The following is a 22,903-nucleotide window of genomic DNA, read 5'->3' as shown; positions in this document are numbered from 1 at the left end:
GCGGAGGAGGTGGAGACGAGAGCAAAAGATGCGGCGGAAATGAGAGCGAAATTCGACGAGCACAATTTATTAATAAAAGAAAAATGAGTTGAAACGTTGTCATTTGGAGTTCCTGGAAAGGCAGGCACGGAAGAAGCAGGAACAAAAAGAGAGGGAACTAATGACACATCAGTTGTCAATTCTTCGGACAAGCGAGGAGGGTTTAGCGCTTGCTGATCTAGCGGTGCTACAAGCGATGAAGGAACAAATTAAAAAATATTTGGGTTAATTAGGATTTGTGTGGTTTTAGTAGTAATTTGAATGGTATTTTAGTTATCAATTTAGGTTTAAAATTATGTTTTTTTAATTGTAATTGAAATTTTAGATTTTAAATATTATGTCTTTTTTTTGTTTTTAAAATTATGTGTTTATAAAAAATATATTAGTTATTAAAAACACAAAAAGAAAAAGAAACCGAAAGCCAAAAAAAAAGTAAAAAAAAAAACGAAATACTAAAAAATAAATACAAAAATAAAAATATTTAGTTTAAAAAAATTGGTGTTGCATCTTGTTGCTCATTTCCCCACTTGGTGTTATAACATCATTTGCTTATATGACATGTGAGGTGGCACAACTTGGTGTTGCACCTTGTTGCCACACCCAATGCACTAATACATAGTTATCTAAATTAATTAACTATAAAAGTAATTAAAATGAACGCGAAATTGAGAATTATCTTTATTTTTATTTTTTCAAATGCAACCAGCACATAAATACATATGGGTTTAAATGTTTAATTACATGTCTATCATATTATATAGTTTAAAATGATTACAATGTTTTATATCTAAAATAATATATGAATTAATGTCAAAATTATTTTTATTAATATATATTTATAAATATTTCAATTATATAATTTTATTCCGCATAATACTCAACTATACGACTAATTCAAATAATGAAAGGAGTTGACTTTGTGGGGATATGGTGCTTTTAACAAAAACATGAGAGAATGTGAAAAATATATTTGATAATATATATAAGTTATAAAAATGGAATGCTTCAAGAATATATTTTTAGAGGTAAAAAATTGGATAGAAAATGGAATAGGGTTGGAGATGAATCAACTCCATTTTTTACACTATTTATGGGGAAAAAAATAGAAATGAGTTGGAGATGATCTGAAATACTGTTTACCCTATTTTTTTTACTTGATTTTTAGGAGAAAAAATGAAAATGAATTAGAGATAGTCTAAGTCATTGTCCCATTTAGTAATATTTTATATTTTTAAAAAAAGGAACAAATGAAATGGTGTTTTCTTTTTTTCTTTGAAATTATATTAACCGGAAAAGATGACCGAAAATTTGATATTGGCTGGAAAAATAATATGAGATGTCATGGTTGTTTTTTAAACAACAAATATTAGTTTAATAATATTTTTAAACAGTTAAACCGATTAGACTTACAATAACCAATTAAAATTATATTTCTTACCCTACAAATATAAGTTTAATAGTACTTGTGTCATAAAAAAAAAAGTAACTAAATGTACAATAGTGATTGAAAACCTTTGTTGTTCATAATAAAAACATAAAAGTAAAAAAATGGTTGAAGCATCCAAAAGTTTTGTTATTATCAAGTCTCCCGAGTAACATAACCTCGTCGATAACAGTACAAGAACCATAAAAAACACGTTTTAAAAATATCTACAGACTCCTAAGATGTTATTAAAAAACAAACACACAAAAGGTGCAACCATCTGATCTGGTCAACTCCAGCAGCTTTTCTTATAAATGATGATATGCATTTTCTTTCTTAGTAGCCACCCTGTATGAATGCATTCAGACGGTTGAGCTCCTCCCTGTGTTCACTCACGACAGCACGAACCACATCCCCAATCGACACCATCCCCAGCATCTCCTTCTCACTGATCACCGGAATGTGTCTGATACGATTATCTGCCAAACACCCAAAACAAAAATCAATTAATCTTTCTTGACTTAATACATACAGACATAACAGATATACCTGTCATTAGCTGCATTGCTTTCAGAACTTTGGTATCTGGAGTTACTGTGATAAGTTTGTTCTGCAACCATAAACATGTTTTAGTAAATCTCAATTAATTGGATATGTGTGGTGTGAAAAATAATTAATATCTACATATACCTCTTCAGTCATGATATCTCCGACCTTGGTTGACTTTGAAGATCTTCCCTGAACAATGATTTTCCTCAGATAATCTGAAAATAAAATCTGTTATAATTAAAACACGAAAGAGATAATAAAGCTGTGAGCATAATATTAATTGGAGTCACCTCTTTCTGTAATAATTCCAGCAATTGATGATTGCTCCCCAGGTTTCACCACAACCAATGCACCAACATTGTGTTGTGTCATCTGCAATACATATGTTTTCATTTCAACCATTTTACATGTATTGATATTTGTGTGTGTGTGTGTGTGTGATAATTGAAATTGAAAGAGTGGTATACCGATTTGACAGCATCATAAACAGAATCATCAGTGGTGCACCAGAGCCATGAGCCATCAGCACCTTTTCCTTTTCCTTTCAAGATGTCTGAAATGGTGGTGCTTTCAAAGCCATGTTCTTCCATACGAGGAGCAGCTGAAGTTGACTCATGGCGTGACAACATGAGTGATTGAAGGGGGTTCACCTTCACCACACGAACATGTTGGAGGACTGCTTGTTTCACAAGGCTTCCATGTGACACCAATGATCTGATTCCTCCTTGCATATCCTCTTTTTAACTATCATCACAAAAAGATAAACAAAAGAATCTTTTAGCTAAAAGTCAAATGTGATATTAAATCTTTTACCTACAACATCTGTGATGTGTCACTATACCCATAAATATATAGACCAAGAAAACTAAAACAACTGAGCTCAAGTGCACTTCGAATGGTCATTTTGTTTTGAAAAGTTCGATGGTCAAATCACTTTCAATAGTCCTTCCACCCAGTTTGAACAGTAGTTAAATAATAGCAAACAGTTTGATGATAGTAGCCTCAACGATAATCAAATTGTTTTGAATCTTTCTAATTAAAATGATTCCATGCGTGATGCCCATGAGTATTGCGATGTTTGACCAAACAGTTTTGACTATCAAAGTGATGTCTCGAATACCTTTCACGACAGAGTAAGAGGATTAGAGGAATATGTTTGACCAAAGCTGACGCTATATCAACAAATCTATAATGATTATGAACAAAGAAGCAAGTTTCGCTTCAGATTTGACTATTTTAAGATACATACGGAATTTGTTGCGATTTTCATGGCAAAAAAAGAGAGTACTCATTCTGTTAATGCTAGCTAATCATACATCCATATGTTTTTGTACAGATTTTCCAATTAGATTCAGCTTCTTCTAAACATAGCTTATTAATCTTCTTTAATCCAATCAAATAAAACCAGAGATACTTGAGCTTTAAATCAAGATAGATCCGTCTTCATCAGCTCTTGAAGATCTATGTTTCACAGATACTTGAATACAACCCTAAAATTAATGGACTACGTACATGCGAATCAGGAGATGCAGAAATTAAGATCGGTAAAGTAGTATGCATTTACAGAAGAAGATGAAGTGATATACCTGATTGGAGAAGATCACACACAGAGACACACAGTAGCACACAGACTTGAGTAGTGAAAGAAGAAGGTGGAGGCCACACTTTCACGGGCAGAAGCAGAAGGTGAGTTTTAGTTAAATGAATCTTTTCAAGGCAGCCTGAGGTTTATCCATTTGGTGGTTTTTATAGAAAAGCCAAGGCTATGTTACCCTGCATCTTATCCGCACATATATTTCCATGCACCTGCACCTTCACCTTCAAATACACTTAAAATGAAAGGATAGCTACAATGAAACTTTTAAAATTTTAAAGTTTAATGGAGTGGCACAGATCGTCTCGTTAAATCTATCATCTCATTAACTCTATTATATCCGTTAAATTTTAAATTTCATTAAATTCTATTAAAATTTAATGAATTGTTATATCAATATTTTTTATATCTTTTTTTATAAATAATATAATCTATTTTAATAAATGAATTTTTTTTCTCCATATTTCAGACTCTCATTCAATTTGTTAAATATCATTTTATAGTTATTTTGAATTAATATATTTTCCACATGTTATTTTATGGGTTTCTTTATTTTAATAAATTCCACATAATACTTTAATATAATAATTATAATAAATATAACAATAAATGAATATCAATTTAATTAATGAACTTACATTTTAATTTCAAAGTTTCAAAATTAAAGCCCGTTAGTTTATTTTTTTTATTTAAATTATTTGTTTAAATTTAAAAAATAAAAAAATTTCATTATAATAATTTATTATTTTCTTATAAATTCAAAGTTTTCAAATATTTTAACTTTTATATTTAATTTTTTTTTAATTAACCTATGTAATACATGAGTCTCACAACTAGTATTAATATATACAACTAGATTATTCCTTTAATTAGAAATTGAAAATTAAAAATAATAAAATTACAAGTTAAAAATTAAAGTTAGAAATTAAAAATTATGAATAATATATTAAATAAAAAAATATGATATCTAAAATTTAAGTTCAGTTACATATTGTATTTTAGATAGAATATAAATGAAAAAATAGTTATATATAGTTTCTCCATGACAAACAATTAGATGTTGTCTTCTTTATAACAAAAATACACGGTGGGTTATTTGGATTGGGTAAAAAAAAAACATTCACCGTTTCTCATTGATTCAATTGTATAATAGTTCGGTTTAATGCATTGAATTTCATCTCCTTACTCTTTTGCCTATTAAATCCCCATTGAGGTTGATCTTAGGGATCATTTTATTTTGAAAAATCGACCAAATTAACTAATGTTTATGACAATTTTAAAAAATAATTATATATTTTATTCTTATTATTATTTTGTTAAATAACAATTATTTCCATAGGTATTTCGTAGTAGAGTTCAAAATCAACATATACGGTTAATTCAACCTGTTATTATGGTCCTTTTATAGCATTTCAGAGAATTCTTCCATAATCACATTGGAGTATTTATTTCTATCGTTTCGGATTACCATAACAAATTTCGTACTTACGATATTACAATTTTGTCAAGAATATCGTTTGATAGAGCTGAAGAGCTCAAAGTTTTGTGGGTATATGTCGTAACTTTAATCATATTATTTCGTTTTTATATTATTATTTGAATTGTTTAATGTTTGAAATATAATATATTATTAGTACTTTTTTAGATAAAATATTCAGGTTTTTTTATGAGTAATATTTGTATTGCGGACAATTAGTACGAGTAAAAAACCTAGAAAACATGAACACTCCAAAATGGGAAGAACTAGTTGAGAATTTGTAAACTATAACAAGTCTAAAATAATTTTAAGAATATAGACCATTCTAGTTTGAAACAGTATGCAAATTTTAATATTTTTGCAGCATGACAGTATATATAAAGTGTTTGTCACTATAACATGCAAACGGGTCAGAAAATTACGTGCAAACAGGTCAGAAAATTACGGCTATGTTGAAGCTTAAGCCCACACGATAGACGTTTTTCAAATCGTCATGTTTTGGTCGATGGGTTGAAGTGGCGATGAGTGCAGAATAACACTCATTAATATGTTTATGCAAGGGCGTAGTGACATATTCATGGTCTGATGTTGAGGAGTTGTTATTTTCGATAGACGGCTATCGTCTCTCGTCCGATAATAGAGTTTTATGCCTTGTTATGAGCTTGCAGTTTGGTGAGTGTTTTGCGGCTTGTTTAACTTCTAGAGAGTTCAAAATTTATGTATTTCCATTAGTGTTGATGTCAAAGTTAGTGAAAATAGCTTACATATAACATCATATTATCCTGTTTTTTGTGTATTCAAAGAAAAAATAAACGATATTCTCTAGTTTTTTTTCTTTGTATATTCATAAAAATAGTCGTTAGTTTCATACGTACGTTTTAGTCATTATATTAATATTCCCTAATGAATTGATATTGTTTATTTAAAAAAATCAAACTCTTTTATTAATATTCTAAAATGAATTTATACTATCTACTTGTTAAATATATGAATAATCATAAAATTGATCCTTAATCAGAATTTTAAGATAATATTGCATAAGTATAATATTCATAATAGAACTTTAAAATAATACCCCACAAGTTTAATATTCATATAAAAATTTAAATTTTGTATTACACCATTCTTTTATAAATCGTAATATTTTTTAATTTTAAAATTTAAGAATCTTAATTAATTAATCCATGTTTGATTCTTATAAAGAAAAATACAACTGAATTAGCCACATTAATCAAAAGGCTTCTAACTTAGCAGCGGTATCTAATGCCACATTTTCTTTTTGAGGTCGAGGGTTCAAATAATGCACTGGACGTAAATGAAATAATTTAGAAATAGTTTAATATATTTCTCGTTTAAAAAGAAAAGAATTAGCGGCATTAAATCTCCCTAATAGAAAAATTATCCCTTAAAATTCGACTATCCATCTTTATTTATATTAGCTTTTAACAAATAAATTTAATTATCCGAATGTTATTAAAACTTTATTTATTATTTACCAATAGTATCCTAATCAATTATAACATGGGAAATGAATTTAATAAGGTAAGTAAATTTTCGGTTTGTTTAAATCTGGGTAATTATTTTTTTGTACATATTTACGTAACAAACTTTTTGGAAGTGTTAATATATAACAATTATGACCGACTGTAACAGGTTATATCCGGTAAACGATCATAATGATTATATGTGAATACTTCCAAAAAGTTTGTTACCTAGATGTATAAATAAAAAAAAAATAAATAAAAAAATAAAAAAAGATAGTTACCCAGATTTGAACACACCGAAAAGGTAAAAGTAAATTACACGAATGGTCCTTGTAGTTTGGGTAATTTGTGTGTTTGGTTCTTAACTTATTTTTTTAATCTGGATGATCTCTACTATTTATTTTTGTTGTGTGTTTGGTTCCCGTCTTACCTCAAAAGATTATTTTGCCCTTTTTTAATTTATTTTTGATTAATTTTCTTATTTATATATTTATTTTTTATATATTTTAAAAAATTAATAAACCTCATGTAACACCCAAAAATTCAAACCAATTTAAAAATTTTAAAACATTTCAAACCATTAAAAATCATTACAACTTTGTTTTCAAATGTATAATATCATAGTTTTTCCCAGAGACATAGATAAAACATGAGGAACTGTACGATCATGCATTTGCCTTGTCGCGATCCCCTGATGTACCTGAAACAATAAACTGAAACTGTAAGCCCGAGAGCTTAGTGAATTCCCCAAAATACCAACCTCATAAACTATACTCATATCACAATAGCAAATACAAAACGACATGCACGATGAGCCTTCAGCCTGACTGGACCGCCTCGTCGGGCCTTCAGTCTATCTAGACCGCTCTCCGCGCCTTCAGCACGTTTGGCCTGCCTTGTCGAGCCTTCAGCCTATCCGGACCGCTCATCGGGCCTTCGGTCTGACTAACATACCCTTCGGGGTTTGTAGTCTATCCGAACCGCCCTGGGTATGTTGGCCTTCAGCACAAAGTAGGACCGCCTCAACCCAACCCTCAATCAAACAAACATGTGCACATACATATCATACGCTAGCATATATAGCAGTCAACCAATCTAACAGATCAAAATAGCATAGCAACATCCTATAACCAGGATACTGACCTAACCGGTCACTAACATAGCATCATCCTATATTCTAGGATATCGACCTAACCAGGTCACTAAGCATATCACCATCCTAACTGCCAGGATGTAAATCAATAAGCATAACATGCAATAAACCCGGATACCAATCCAATAAAGGCCGACATTGGTGCCTTAAACCCTGTTGATATAGTGAGGAGAACTCACCTCGCAACTAACGTCTGAAACTAGAAGCTTCAACTCCCAGATCACAAACACGAACTTCACTACCTATAGATACCATAAAACCCTTTTTTATAAGTCTCCAAATTACCAAAATACCCTCAGGAGTCGACTGGTCAACTCTTGGTCAAAGTCAACGTGCACAGTCAAAGTCAACAGTCCGTGTTGACTCGACTTATCGAGTGCAATTCACCGACTCGTCGTGTCCTTCCTAAACTCGAGAAGTTGTGAAATCCTTGATTGGCTCGTCGAGTTCTCCTTAAACTCACCGAACTCATACGTGTCCATGAATCCGGAGAACCCTAGTCGACTCACCGAGTCTTCTAACAACTCGTTGAGTTCAAGGCAAACTTCAACGGACTCGCCGAGTTGTTCATCCAACTCGTCGAGTTCATGGTCATCTTCATCGGGCTCGCCGAGTTTTTCATCCAACTCGTTGAGTCCTCGCACACCCTCGTCCATGCAGATGCTTTTTAAGCCATGGCAAGGCTCCAGATTACAGATCCAAGCTTCTAAGGCATGTTTATCACGTAAAGTTGCAAAATTTACGCACATGCAAGGTTCTAAAGGCCCTAAATGACCAATCGATGCTTCAAATGGAGCTTTACACCTTGGGAGAGTCTCATTCTTGCACAAGTTGGAAACTTTATGTACTAAGAAGCCCAAAGGAGCTCAGTTCTGAAGTTACAACTTCAGATTTGAGATCGCAAATAGGAATAACTTCCAATCATACTATGAAAACCCTAGAATTTGTCCAAAGAGGGGATATAGAATGAAATGAGGTTAGGGTAACGATTTATACCTTCCATAAGATGCTAAATATAATAGATTTCAGGTCCTTCAAACTCCTTGATTCTAAATGCTTGATCTCCAAGCTCTCTTCTCCAAAAAAAACCCTCCTCCTAGCTTAAGAATACACAAAATGAGCACACACACACACACACACGATTAGGGCTTTAATGGGACAAGAAACAGTGAAGGGGAGGCTGGGGAAGGCCAATGATCCTTTAAATAGGGTGAAATACCCCAAAATTTAGGGTTTCATCTGCCAGCTCTTACTCGGCCGGTAGACCACTAAATACGCGATCTCACCTCGCTGTTACTCGACGAGTAGGGCAACCAAATCGTCGAGTAGATCTTTCAACCAAATAAATTTTCATTTATTTCCATACCTGGGAATCGGGGCGTTACACCTCACATATTTGTATCTCATGTGACAACCCGGTACTTTCCAAGTCAACAAAAGTCAAATTCGGTAAATAAAATGTTGAGTTTTAAATATTTCGTTAAGTTCGTGAGGGTTAGATAATTATTTAAATTATATAAATAATGTTTATATAAGTTTTGGAATAAAACACACTCAAAAATCAACATTTTCCCCTTCGGAACCAAAAACCCTCACACCGAAGACCCTTCTTGTCCAAGAACCTTCGGACCGAAAACAAATTTCGGCCGAAATCCCTCTTTCCGACCGAGAACCCAACTTATATATATATATATATATATATATATATATATATATATATATATATATATATATATATATATATATATATATATTCACCTGAAAACTTAGTCATTTTCTCACTTTTTCATTCGGAAACACTCTCACTTTACTCCTTAGAATCATCCAAGAACATTCATACATTCTAGAGAAAACCTTCAAATCTTCAAGTGACAGAAAACACCCAGGACCGAGAACCTGTTTCTGACTGAGAACCCCTTTAGGATCGAGAACCTGGTCCTCGATTGAGAATTTAGGACTGAAATCAAGGATTTCTTTGGAGGCTACACCGAAAACCCTCCTCAATACTTGTACAATTCTCGGTAATTACTCTTAACACAAAATAAGTGTTGTCTAACACTCTAATTAATGGTTTCACTAATTTAAATACAATTATGTGTTTAAGTATTAGTAGGATACCATTAATCCTGAGTACGTCAACCCGATGATCATCTCTACATCACCACTATCCTTACACAAACACAAACTATAGGTGAATTCATACCCCTACATTTTCACCATTTTCAATGCTTTCATGGGGGAATACAAGTAAAACACAATGATTTTTGTGTTTTCATACAAACATTTTCAAAACCTTTGCAATTGATTTAACCAAGTTTTCACCACATTTCATAGAAATATTCATATAGTTTAACCCTTTTGTAACATGTCGAGCATAAGGGTATTTTTCCTTCATACAACTAAATTACAAAAGTTTTCAGTACAATTCAGAACATACAATTAAACTATAATTTGTATAGTTTGGGAACACTACATCACTACTATTGAGTTCAATACACGAAACAAGAACATACATTTAAGCTATAATTGGTATAGTTTGGGATACATTACACTATTTTACAAGTCCAGAACACTATTCAGAACCAAACATATAAACTATGGTAGATATTGTTTAAGGAACACCACACTATTTTCCCTGGTACAAGGATACACTCCTAAATAATTATTTAATTATAATTATTTTACATTACATAATACACTACTACAAGATAATACATATGGTTTTCAAGTACGAAACACTACAACACTACACGTAAACTAGTTAATACAGGGTTGTGAGGCACTACTTTAATTGTATCCATCAGGGTACAAAACTAAATCCTATACAGTATAACCAAAGTCTCCTGGAGGGAGAGCGTGAGATTTGTGTATAGATCTATATGGGACTGACAATCCTACACCTGAACTACTAGCTACAATTAGGCCTGCAGGCCTGGGGTGACAAATGTCATAACTTTCAGACGCCTGAAGAACGTCGTAAAGGTCACTAGGTCATATCAAGCATGGTTATATGAAACTCACAACAATATAACTAAAACATTTGTTTACGGAATTAACACTACTTCAAAGGTTTTATTTTAATTAATGAAACTACAGTACGCTACTTTACACTACAACTGGTGAGAACCAGACATTCATACCAAGGTTTTCATATAAACGCTATTACAGTACGCTACTCTACACTAAAGTAGTGATAACCAGGCATTCATACCAAAGTTTTCATACAAACGCTATTACAGTACGCTACTTTACACTATAGCTGGTGGTATTCCAGGCATTTATACAAAGGCTTTTATACAAAGATAGTTAAAGTACACTATTTTCTAGTACTAAGTACACTAATACAATCTACATTTACAAGGAACATACATGACTACATTACATTCACTATAGAAAATATTGGATTTTCTGGAGAAACATACTATCATTTTCAAAGTACACAGACAAGTTTTCCATCACTAAAACATACTTACGAACTCACCAACTTAAATGTTGATACACTTTCAAAACCACTTGTATTCTCATGGAACAGGTAGACATGTACACACGTAGGTTTTGAGAAGACGGAGCTTACAGAGTCGCGTCTTTTATACTTTTGTTATACAATTTTTAATGTCATACAAACTATGTATCGAACAGATGTAAATACTTTACATATCAATGTAATGGTTGTGTTTGCTTTGATTATTATTATACAGTTGTTGTGATACTGTACATGACGTCCTCCACCCCCGAACGTTTCCGTCGTTCCGGTTTGGGGGTGTGACATCTCCTCACGCTAAACCTCAAACCACATTCAAGAAATTTAAGCTTAATCCCACTAGTCACCATCACATCTCTCATATTCTTTAACTTCTCTGTCCTTTCCATCTTTAATGACATCAACATCTTCATTATCCCTTTTTTTTTGCCCTTCAACTCCAGCAAACCAACACCACAACCTACTGTCTCTTCATTGAATTTTCCACCACCACAACCCAATAGTTGGGTTGTGATGGTGGAAAATTCAATGAAGAGACATCGGGTTGTGCTGTTGGTTTGCCGGAGTTGAAGGACATAAAAAAGAAGGGATATTAAAGATGGTGATGTCACAGCTGGGTAACTATCTTTTTTGTGTCAGTTACTTTTACCTTTACGGTTTGTTCACAGCTGGGTAACTATTTTTTTTGTACACATCTAAGTAACGAACCTTTTGGAAGTGTTCACATATGACCATTATGACCGGATGTAACCTGTTACAGCCGGTCATAATGGTCATATGTGAACACTTCCAAAAAGTTCGTTACTTACATGTGTATAAAAAAAAGATAGTTACCCAGATGTGAACAAACTGAAAAATTAATTACCTTATTAAGTCCATTTCTCATTATAACATGTGGATCAAATATGTTTTTGCCTTCTCATGTTATTTGAAGTTCTCGTTTAAACATCCCCCTCTCAATACACACACATTCATATGCACACACAAACACACATACACACACATATATCACAAAATAAAAGGAAAAATACAAAATTTCTTTTTTTTTTTTAAATATTATTTTCAATATTTAATTTATCAAAAATAAAATAAAATAAATAATAAATAATAAAAAAATAAAAAAAAACATCATTTTTTCAAAATATGAATGAGATATTCTAATAGAATATTACACTGTACCCAATTAATTCGAATTTTTAGAATGTCAGAATATTAAAATCGGTAGTTATATGAAAATATTCTAATATTCTACTTGAATTGTTAGATTTGTTAGAATATTATAATATTATATTGGATTTTTTTTGAATATTTATAGTTTAATATTCTAGTATAATATTTTAAAATTCTAAAAATTCGATTTAAATATTTACAGTATAATATTCTTTTAGAATATTTCATGTATATTTAAAAAAAAAAACGATAATTTTTTATTTATTGATAAAATAAATTGCGAAAATAATATTTTAAAAAATTTGAAAGTTTTATTTATTTTGCGTTTTAAAAATAATTTTTTTATGTCCAAAATGAATGGTTAGGATTGTGTCCCCATGTATCACAAGATATGATGGGTTCACATGAATCTAACCATATATATATATATATATATATATATATATATATATATATATATATATATATATATATATATATATATAGAGAGAGAGAGAGAGAGAGAGAGAGGTAGATTCCATAGAAATTAAAAATAAAATAGAGATCTTGAGATTAAATCTAAGCCACATATTTTACATCTCTTACTCTAATCCTCCGGCATACCGGCATGATAGGCAGTTATAATCATAAATGATTATATAGCACCGCTCGTTCCTTTCTCCTCTGCCACCATCCCCACCACCACTAACACCACTTCTGACATCAGTCGACCCCACCACTGTTACCTCCGTCACTTATACGACCGCCACCTTCGTCGCCACCACCTGTCATAATTATATATGATTGCTTAGTCTCTGAACAGACATATATGTATAATCATTTATGATAAGGCATACCCTACTGCAGTCGGTACGCTACAGCGTTAGAGCGGCAAATAGGAAATTTGTGGTTGAAGTTGAGTCTCATGATCTTTACATCTTTTTTTAATCTCAAGTGAACTGTCATATATATATATATATATATATATATATATATATATATATATATATATATATATATATATATATATATATATATATATATATATATATAAGAAACATTTTTTCTTTCACCACGTTCATTTGAAACTCCATGAATTTTCCATTTCTTTCTAATAATAATTATAATTTGGTTAATTAGGTTAAATAAATATCCAACATAAATTGTAATAATAAATAAACTAAATTTCAATATTAAAATAATATATTTACTTATATTTATGAAATTATGTTTTTTTAACATCCAACATATTATACTTAATTTATTAGTTTTAATATATTGTTGTGTAAACCTTTATCATTTTAAAGATATAATTTTTAAACAATTTGTATAAAATACTTAAACTAATAATATAAATATAAATTACAGGATCAACTTAAATATGAATTTTAGTTTAACTTAAACAACTCAAAAAATATTTTGTGAATTGTTAAAATTGATAAATTGTAGTGTCTTTCTAATAATGATTATAAGTTGATTAATAAGGTTAAATAAATATCAAATATAAAGTGTAATAACAAATAAACTAAATTTCAATTTTAAATTAATATCATTACTTCTACTTATAAAGTTATGTCTTTAACTTTTAACATATTATATTTAATTTATTAGATTTAATATGTTGTTATATGTAAACTATTATCAGTTTAAAGCTACAAATATTTAACAGTTTGGACAAAATACTTAAATTGTTAATTTAATTATAACATTAAGTATAAATTTCAGTTCCACTTAAAAAACCAAAGAATATTTTGCAAATAGTTAAACGTGATACATTGTAGTGATAAATGCAAAAACTAAACTGTAATCTCGATTTAACTTAAATATTTCATAAAGATATTTTTATAATTGTTAAAAGTTTTCAAATTAGTAGCTTAAAATAACTTACAATAACAATAGTTAGAAATAGCTATATATAAATGATTATATTCTTACATTTAAATAAAAATAATAATGTTTGATTTTTAAATAATTATAATGATAGAAATTAAAACACTAAACAAATAAACTTTAAAAAATTAGTTAACAATAACAACAACTATAAATAATATTAAAACTATATATTATATCTAATTTTATTGATGTGTAACCCACGGGTATAAATTATTCTAATGATTGAGATTATAAAGTTATTATATGTATATATATATATATATATATATATATATATATATATATATATATATATATATATATATATATAATCATATAATTCAGAATAATCAATATATTATATCAATTTAGTATGCGAATTATTATATCAAATTTAATAACAACGTTTTTGTTATATTAAAAAAACATATATTTGTAAAAATTTCAACTATATTGTGTTTCTGCGTATTACAATGTGAACTTAAATATAAAATTTAGTTCCACTTAAAAAACCAATAAATATATTCTAAATAGTTAAAAGTGATAAATTGAAGTGATAAATGCAAAAAGTAAATTGTGTCGATTTAACTAAAATATTTCCTAAAGATATTTTTATAATCGTTAAATGTTTCCAAATAAGTAGCTTAAAATAACTTTCAATAACAATAGTAAAAAATAACTCTATATAAATTATTATATTATTACCTTTAATATAAAAAATATAATCTTTGAAGTTTTAATAATTATAATGATAAAAATTAAAATATTTAACAAATAAATTTTAAAAAACTAATATGTTATATTTAACAATTATAAATAACATTAAACTATATGTTATATTTAATTTATTAATATGTAACTCCCGGAAGACGCCATTCAAATGATTGGAATTATTGAGTTACAACAGATTTATATATTATCATATAATTCATAATAATCAATATATTATATCAATTTATTATATAAATTATTATATCAAATTTAACAATAACGTTATTGTCATATATTTAAAAAAAAACATATATTTGTAAAAACTTCAACTATAGATGTGTTTCTGTGCAACACGCAGAGATTCTCCTCGTATATATATATATATATATATATATATATATATATATATATATATATATATATATATATATATATATATATATATATATATATATATATATATATATATAACTGAAAACATATGTGTTATTATAAAAACGTTACTCCATTGAAAAAATGCAAAACAAAAATTTTAAAATTGTGCATCTGCAATATGATTGTATATTTATATATATTTAGTCACTTTCCCTATTTTTTTACCATTATTTTACATGGATTTTTTGAACAATAAACACAAACACTTTTATACTACTCATAAACTATTTCTTTTTTCTCCAACAAGACTTGAACCATCAACCTTTGACGAAAGGGTATATTTCCACCAATAACTGGTATCGCTAGGCTACTAGCTCTTTCTATCAACACAATATACCATTAAAAGTTTTTTTTATACATGATTTACAAATAAACAATGTCTCGATGATCTTTTATGACCAACACCATCTACTATCACTAACATCATACACTTACATCAACAAACATCACCTATCGCCACCATTATTTGTCACCATAAACACCCAAGTCCGTCATTCACCACCAACACCATGCAGCTAATCTAAAATCCTTGAATGGGGGTTGGGTACTAGTGCGATTTAAAAAGAAAGTAGCAAGAGATAACTATATGTGTAGGTGGTTTTTGTAAAGTAGTAAGAGATGTAGGCAAGGAAAGTGTTAATATACCAAACATTAGTGTGATAGAATCATATTAATATATATCTAATGAAGTCTCACATTTCTTCATAAAAGATCTTTTATATAGACAATCTTTCATTCAACATATATCTTAGATAAACACATGAATAATGACATGAGAGATGTCAACGGTAATAAAGGGAGGGGTCGGGGGTTTTCATCAAAGAAGATAAGAAGATTATGCGTTTTTAGTGTTCTTACAATATGAACATGTAAAGTGATATTATCTTTATTATTTGGAATTGTGTTGGTTGGAAAAGATGATTGAAAAATTAATGATTACCAAAAAAGATGAAAATGGTTAATGTGTGTAAAAATTAATTTCATGATAAATTGTGTACGGAAATATGAATTTACAGATGTTTTTGAAAATAAAAAATGAGTTTAACTATGTTCTTGAACGAAGTAAACCTACAATAAAATGTTTATATGATATATATATTTTTTTAATTTTTTAAACAACAAATATGATATATCGTATATAATAAAATAAATGAATATGTATAAAAATAATAGTTTATTACCCTATCTCATACATTTAACCCCTAAAATATTTGTATTTTCAAATTGATTTATTTGTTATACTATATATATATATATATATATATATATATATATATATATATAAAAGAAAAGTGAATATACCCTTAAAGGTATATAAGCTTACGTACTCAAACTCATCATAACACGTCATTTTGTTTGATATATTCATTATAATGGTCTTAAACATCAATCCTAACTTGATTTACTTTTAAGATTTTCAAATTTTCACTATTATCTTTCTCTTACATCGCATATTTTTGCCGAACACATATTAGGTTATATATATTATACTTTAAAATGAAAATTATATGAGAGGAAGATATATGTGAAATTATAAAGTTTTTCAAAGTAAATCAAGTTAGGAGTTTAATTATAAGAACATTTGACAATATATATATATATATATATATATATATATATATATATATATATATATATATGTGTGTGTGTGTGTGTGTGTGTATGATACAAAATGATATAGTATGGTGAGTTTGGATACATAAGCTTGTATATCGTTATGAGTATATTTACTTTTCCATATATATATATATATATATATATATATATATATATATATATATATATATATATATGTATATTAGGTTATATATATTATAGTTTAAAATGAAAATTATATGAGAGTAAGATATATGTGAAATTATAAAATTTTTGAAAGTAAATAAAGTTAGGAGTTTAATTATAAGAACATTTGACAATTACAATATATATATATATATATATATATATATATATATATATATATATATATATATATGATACAAAATGATATAGTATGGTGAGTTTGGATACGTAAGCTTGTATATCCTTATGAGTATATTTACTTTTCCATATATATATATATATATATATATATATATATATATATATATATATATATATATATATATATATATATATATATATATATATATATATGTTCAGGTTTATTTGAAACCATTCTAATTTTGTGAGACTGTGAGACCAAATCTAAAAATAATTTTAAAATGCAAAATAAATGGAAAAATCCAAAAATTCTTTTTTTAAATATTATTTTCGGAACTTGAATTAACTAAAAAAAATTTAAAAAAAAATAAAAAAAGAATCCCGTTTTTTTTTTGAAAAATACGTGAAATATTCTAAATAGAATATTACACTGACATATTCTAAAAACTAATTTTAAATTGCAAAATAAATGGAAAAATCTAAAAATTCTTTTTTTAAATATTATTTTCGGAACTTGAATTAACTAAAAAAAATAAAAAAAATAAAAAAAAAATCCTTTTTTTTTTTAAAATGCGTGAAATATTTTAAATAGAATATTACACTGTACATATTCTAAAAATAATTTTAAAATGCAAAATAAATGGAAAAATCAAAAAATTCTTTTTTTAAATATTATTTTCGGAACTTGAATTAACTAAAAAAATAAAAAATAAATTAAAAAAAAATAAAAAAAATGCGTATTACAGTCTCACAAAATTATGCCGTCTTACATGAACGTAACCCTATATATATATATATATATATATATATATATATATATATATATATATATATATATATATATATATATATATATATATATATATATATAAAAAAGATGTTAGTAAACATGGGTTATTAGTTTATTGTATATATGATTACTAAATAAGAAGGCAGGGACCACAATGATATTATTAAAACATGAAAAAATAGGATGCTGAGTCATTACGCACCTGAAGCATATCTATAAGCCCTAAGGCTTTCACTCAAAATAGAATCTACTTTCTAAATAAAATATCGACCTCACCCGGCCCAACAAGATCTACATTTTAAACAAATTATTTAAAATATATTTTTGTTAGTAAGGGTTAGAGTGTTGTTTTATTTTTAGGGAAATTTAGTCATATTTTCTATATACTTGATAAATTTTTTCTTTTTTGAAAAATAATAATATTCTTCGGAATTCTAAAGTACGGTTCCAGACTAGGTTTATTTTTTATTTTTTATTTTTTTTTATATTTTTTTGTGTAGCATGTGGTTTTTTTAGCGTAAGTTTTGGTTTTATATAATGTATAAGTTTTGTATTATAAAATGTTTAAGTTTTTTTATAAGATGTATACATTTCAGTTTTATCAAATATAAAATACAATTAAAATCAACGAACAACTAATAAATACATAAACTATATAAATGATGTGCTTGTAGATGGTGTTACAAATACGATGTTTAAATTATCTGTCCTTGTACCTTAAAAAAATTCGAAAAAATTATCAAGGTATGTAATCCTTAACCCTATTTTGGTATCTTTCGAAATTAACCTAGTGTTCTTAGGGTTTCCTTTTGATGTTCATAATTATAGGTTCAATAGAGAAAACATAGATCCTTATTAACATGTACACTTAAGAGTTAAAGTGTTTTTTTTTTTTTGGCATAAAACCCATCGGTTTTCAATAACCCAAAGCCCATAGACCGGTTACATCCTCTACATAAATTGATTTGTAACACCGTAAATTTTCAAGCAAAAAATTTCATTTAAAAACACAATTATCTCATTTCAAAATCACAAAAATCCCACAAATATCAAGTTATCAAAACACATGTTCCAAAACTGAATATATCACAAATCCAGGATCCTACAAAAACATAGCTCCAACTCGGGTGTGAGTACAATCAAGTTGGTGCCCTCCCGTGATCCTAAGAGATACTTGAAACACATAACACGGTAAACACGAAGCTTAGTGAGTTCACCAAAATACCACACACAACTCACTAGCCACTCGAGGTTATAACTCAATAAGACCCTCCGGTCAATGTGTCTCATTGGAACCCTCTGGTCCCACAACTCGGGTAGACCCTCCAATCCTAACTCGGTAAGCTCAGAATAATACATAGCACAAATCACAAAGACATAATGCAGGATATCGCAATACTCAATATAACACAGAAGACCCTCCGGTCACACAAAGGTTACCACTCGAGGTAAAGTATAGTGAGAAGACTCACCTCGTAAGCTAGCAAGTAATAATCTCGTACATGAATCTCTTACTAGCCTCCTCCTAACACATAAGATAATAATCTCTACTTAACACTTAAATCACGACTTGAAATAAACTAGGTTAGTGTCTCTCTCAAACTCTTGGAATGGGTAAAAGACCATTTTACCCCTCCATGGTTCCCATCTCCCTGCCTTGACCAAACCCTAACGTCAACATAAGTCAACACTCGAGTCAACGGTTCATGTTGACCTGACTCGCCGAGTGCATCTATGTGACTCGTTGTGACATCCCCATTTTCACGGCCAGAAAATACCGATTTGTTTATGCTTTGTTTTATTAAATCAGAGTAATCTTTTGATTAAAAGAGTTGCAGAATTTGTTCCCAAAACAAAATATGATAAGAATTTATCAAAACGTTTCTCAAAGAGAATATATTTTCATTGTATAACAAAATCTCGGGATGTCATGTTCCGATACAGACACATAAGTATAAACAGAAATTACATTTATTTATACTAATGATTCACATCTCCTTTAATCCCTCAGTGAAATATGTCTTCGTATTGATACCTGTGACAGAAAAAAAATTGAGTGGGTCAGGCTTGGGAGCCTGGTGAGCATATAAGGTTTTCAACCCACAATAATACATTTATTATTCAATCATCAAACAATCAACCTAAATACCCGTCCACATAACTCCTTTATTTCTTAGGGGTTTACACTAAGAACCAACTATACTTCATTCATTCATTCCTAAGGATTTACCTAAGGAACTGGCACAAAGTCAATTTTCTACCAAGGTTTATACAACAGGAACTACATCACATAGCCACCAGGGTTCATACAACTAACACTATGTCTCATAGTCACCAGGGTTTATACAATAGGCATGAAGTCACATCGTCACCAAGGTTTATCGAATAGGCACTAAGTCGCATCGTCACCAACTATTCCATCTACCCATGTTCTACCCAACATTTTTGTAGATATAAATACAAACACAATTTAAATCATTTAACACTAGTATAAAAACATCAATTCCAAGCCCATCTCAAATAGACAAATAATATATAACACATAGCATGTATTTCATAGCTAATACTGTATATTTATGTGTTAGAAGAAAGTAACTATACACTCACATGATCAGAAGATGATCGGACAACACTACGGCTCTAAGAGTAGTATTCTTCAGTGGAACTGGAATTACTTCACACACTGGGCTTCTTGCGGATAGAGCTTCGGCTCAGAAACTCTTTTCTTCTCAGGATCTTCGGGGATTCGGGACTCGCTTCGGGTCTCGAGATGATACCGGGGCTTTAGGGGTACTTCTTTGCATGTAAATCGAGGTAGTATGGGTGAGAGAAGGGTGAATTAGCAACCTTGGCCGACTTCCCCTTCAAATCTATTTATAGGGCAAATTTCTCATTTTCCACGTCGTGGGCATTGTTTCCACGTTGTGGGCTTGAACGTCATTGCATGCGTCATCGTCCACTTGCTCTGTCAGGCTCCAGAAGGCGTCATAATTCATACCACGTCATGCGTCATTGGGGTTCGCGCCCCGAACTTCAGAAATTCATAACTTTCGCATACGAACTCCGTTTTCGACATTCTTTATATCGACGCGTAGGTAAAAAACAAGATCTACAACTCTCGTTTAGACTCCATTGGCTAATTTTGTAACACCTAGTATGTTGTCTTCAGTATATGTATTTTCTCTAGGACTCGACAAGTTGGAGTATCAACTCGTCGAGTAGGGACGTGGCTGCGGACATTTAAGTGACCGACTCGACGAGTCGAGAGATTGACTCGGTGAGTAGGCGCTGGTTAAGTGAAACCCAAAATCTCAGGGTTTTCACCCTATATAAACAACTTAACTCAGCCTCCCTTGTCCCTAACACTCTTTTGAAAGCTTCATATCGAACCCTAGCTGTTTGTGTGTGAGTTAAGGCCATTTTTGGTGTTCTTGTGTGGATTGTAAAGCTTGGAAGGAAGAAAGGAGCTTGGAAATCGAGTTGGGGCTTGTAGATCCGGAGATCTTACTTCATTTTCAGCAGCTTCAAGGTATAATGCCCCTGTCTTGACTCATCTATGTGTTTATTCATCTTTAACTCAGATTCTCCATGGATTTCTATGTCATTTTTCGGATTTGGAAGTGTTTAATGAGTTTTGACTTCATATTTGGGCCTTAAGAGGGGTCTCATGGCATAAAGGTGCCAACTTTAGGGCCATGAGAGCCCCATGCACATTGTAGGACACTTTATATGGATTTTTGAGCTAAAAACCCCATGCATGTGCATCAATTTTGGAAATTTACGTATAAAATGGACATTAGGAGGCCAGATCTATGGTTTTGGTGTGTTAGACCACATTTAAATCGACTGTATGGAATTGGTCAAGGTTGGACTCGGCGAGTTGTTCTTGGCACTTGACAAGTCGGTGACCATTGTGCACGAAACCCTTTCGGCGAATGGGTAAGTGTTAGGAAGAAAGTCCCTTATGGGTTTAGATGCGAAAAGGGACCTGGAAGCCATGGGACTCGGCGAGTCCATAGCAATCTCTCAATCTTTGAATATGGACTCGACGAGTTGTTCATACAACTCGACGAGTCATAGACTGGATAAGTTCTTAAGTTGGATATGAACTCGACGAGTTCAAGAAGGAACTCGGCGAGTTGGATGAAGATGGTCCCGATGTTATGATTGAAGGGGAACCCGTTGAGTTTTTGCTAGACTCGACGAGTGGAGCCGGGGTTTTGTGTGGGATTAGAGAAGCATGGACTCGACGAGTTGGTAGGCCAACTCGGCGAGTCGGGTCAACTGAATGTTGACTTTGACTGAACTTGGATTGACCCTGTTTAGGGTTGTATGTGATGTATGTTGACTTGAAGGTTGTCGTGTAGGGATCGAGGAGTCGTAGGGAGTCGACTTGTGCGCCGAGGATAGTTCAGACACTGCACGATATTGAGATGAGTTACCTTCCAGTAGGGTGGGTCTAAGGTCATAATGTCGGCCTACCAACAAAGGGGTATTTTGAAGATAATAGTCTTTGAGATAATTATCTTGGTCTGGTTATGTGTTGGTTATGCGGTTTATCTGGGTAGTATGTTATGTGTATGGTAGGGATTAGTTTCCAGACAGTGGTCCTTAGGACCCAAGGGTAAGTAAGTACCCGGATATGCCTGATTGTATGCTTATATCTGTTGATTGGATGCTAGTAGTAGGGATGAAATAGTCCCCAGTTACCGGTTGAAAGATACCGATGTTGATTACCGGTTGAAAGATACCGATGATGGTTACCGGTTGAAAGATACCGATGAAGGTTACCGATTGAAAGATACCGACAATATTGTATGGTA

General features: G+C 30.3%; 1 protein-coding gene across 2 annotated transcripts; it reads right to left on the bottom strand.

Moving 5' to 3' along the window:
• Positions 1–1,591: 1,591 nt before the first annotated feature.
• On the bottom strand, positions 1,592–3,738 carry CBSX3 (Cystathionine beta-synthase (CBS) family protein). 2 transcript variants are annotated; one of them, XM_078973472.1, is made up of 6 exons: positions 3,598–3,738; positions 2,479–2,755; positions 2,302–2,383; positions 2,153–2,226; positions 2,012–2,072; positions 1,592–1,941 (listed from the first exon to the last, which is right to left on the bottom strand). In XM_078973472.1, the coding sequence occupies exons 2-6, from the start codon at positions 2,740–2,742 to the stop codon at positions 1,799–1,801; spliced, it is 624 nt and encodes a 207-aa protein (XP_078829598.1). In that variant the 5' UTR covers positions 2,743–2,755; positions 3,598–3,738; the 3' UTR covers positions 1,592–1,798. The 2 variants fall into 2 exon arrangements, with proteins under 2 accessions (XP_078829598.1, XP_078829599.1); XM_078973473.1 differs by lacking the exon at positions 3,598–3,738 and adding an exon at positions 2,853–3,131.
• Between the last annotated feature and the right edge of the window lie 19,165 nt (positions 3,739–22,903).

This window comes from Lactuca saligna, chromosome 9 (genome assembly GCF_052625555.1).
Source record: "Lactuca saligna cultivar CGN05327 chromosome 9, ASM5262555v1, whole genome shotgun sequence".
Taxonomy (NCBI): domain Eukaryota; kingdom Viridiplantae; phylum Streptophyta; class Magnoliopsida; order Asterales; family Asteraceae; genus Lactuca; species Lactuca saligna.
The sequence above is the reverse complement of the archived record's forward strand: the minus strand, read 5'-3'. Positions and strand labels throughout refer to the sequence as shown.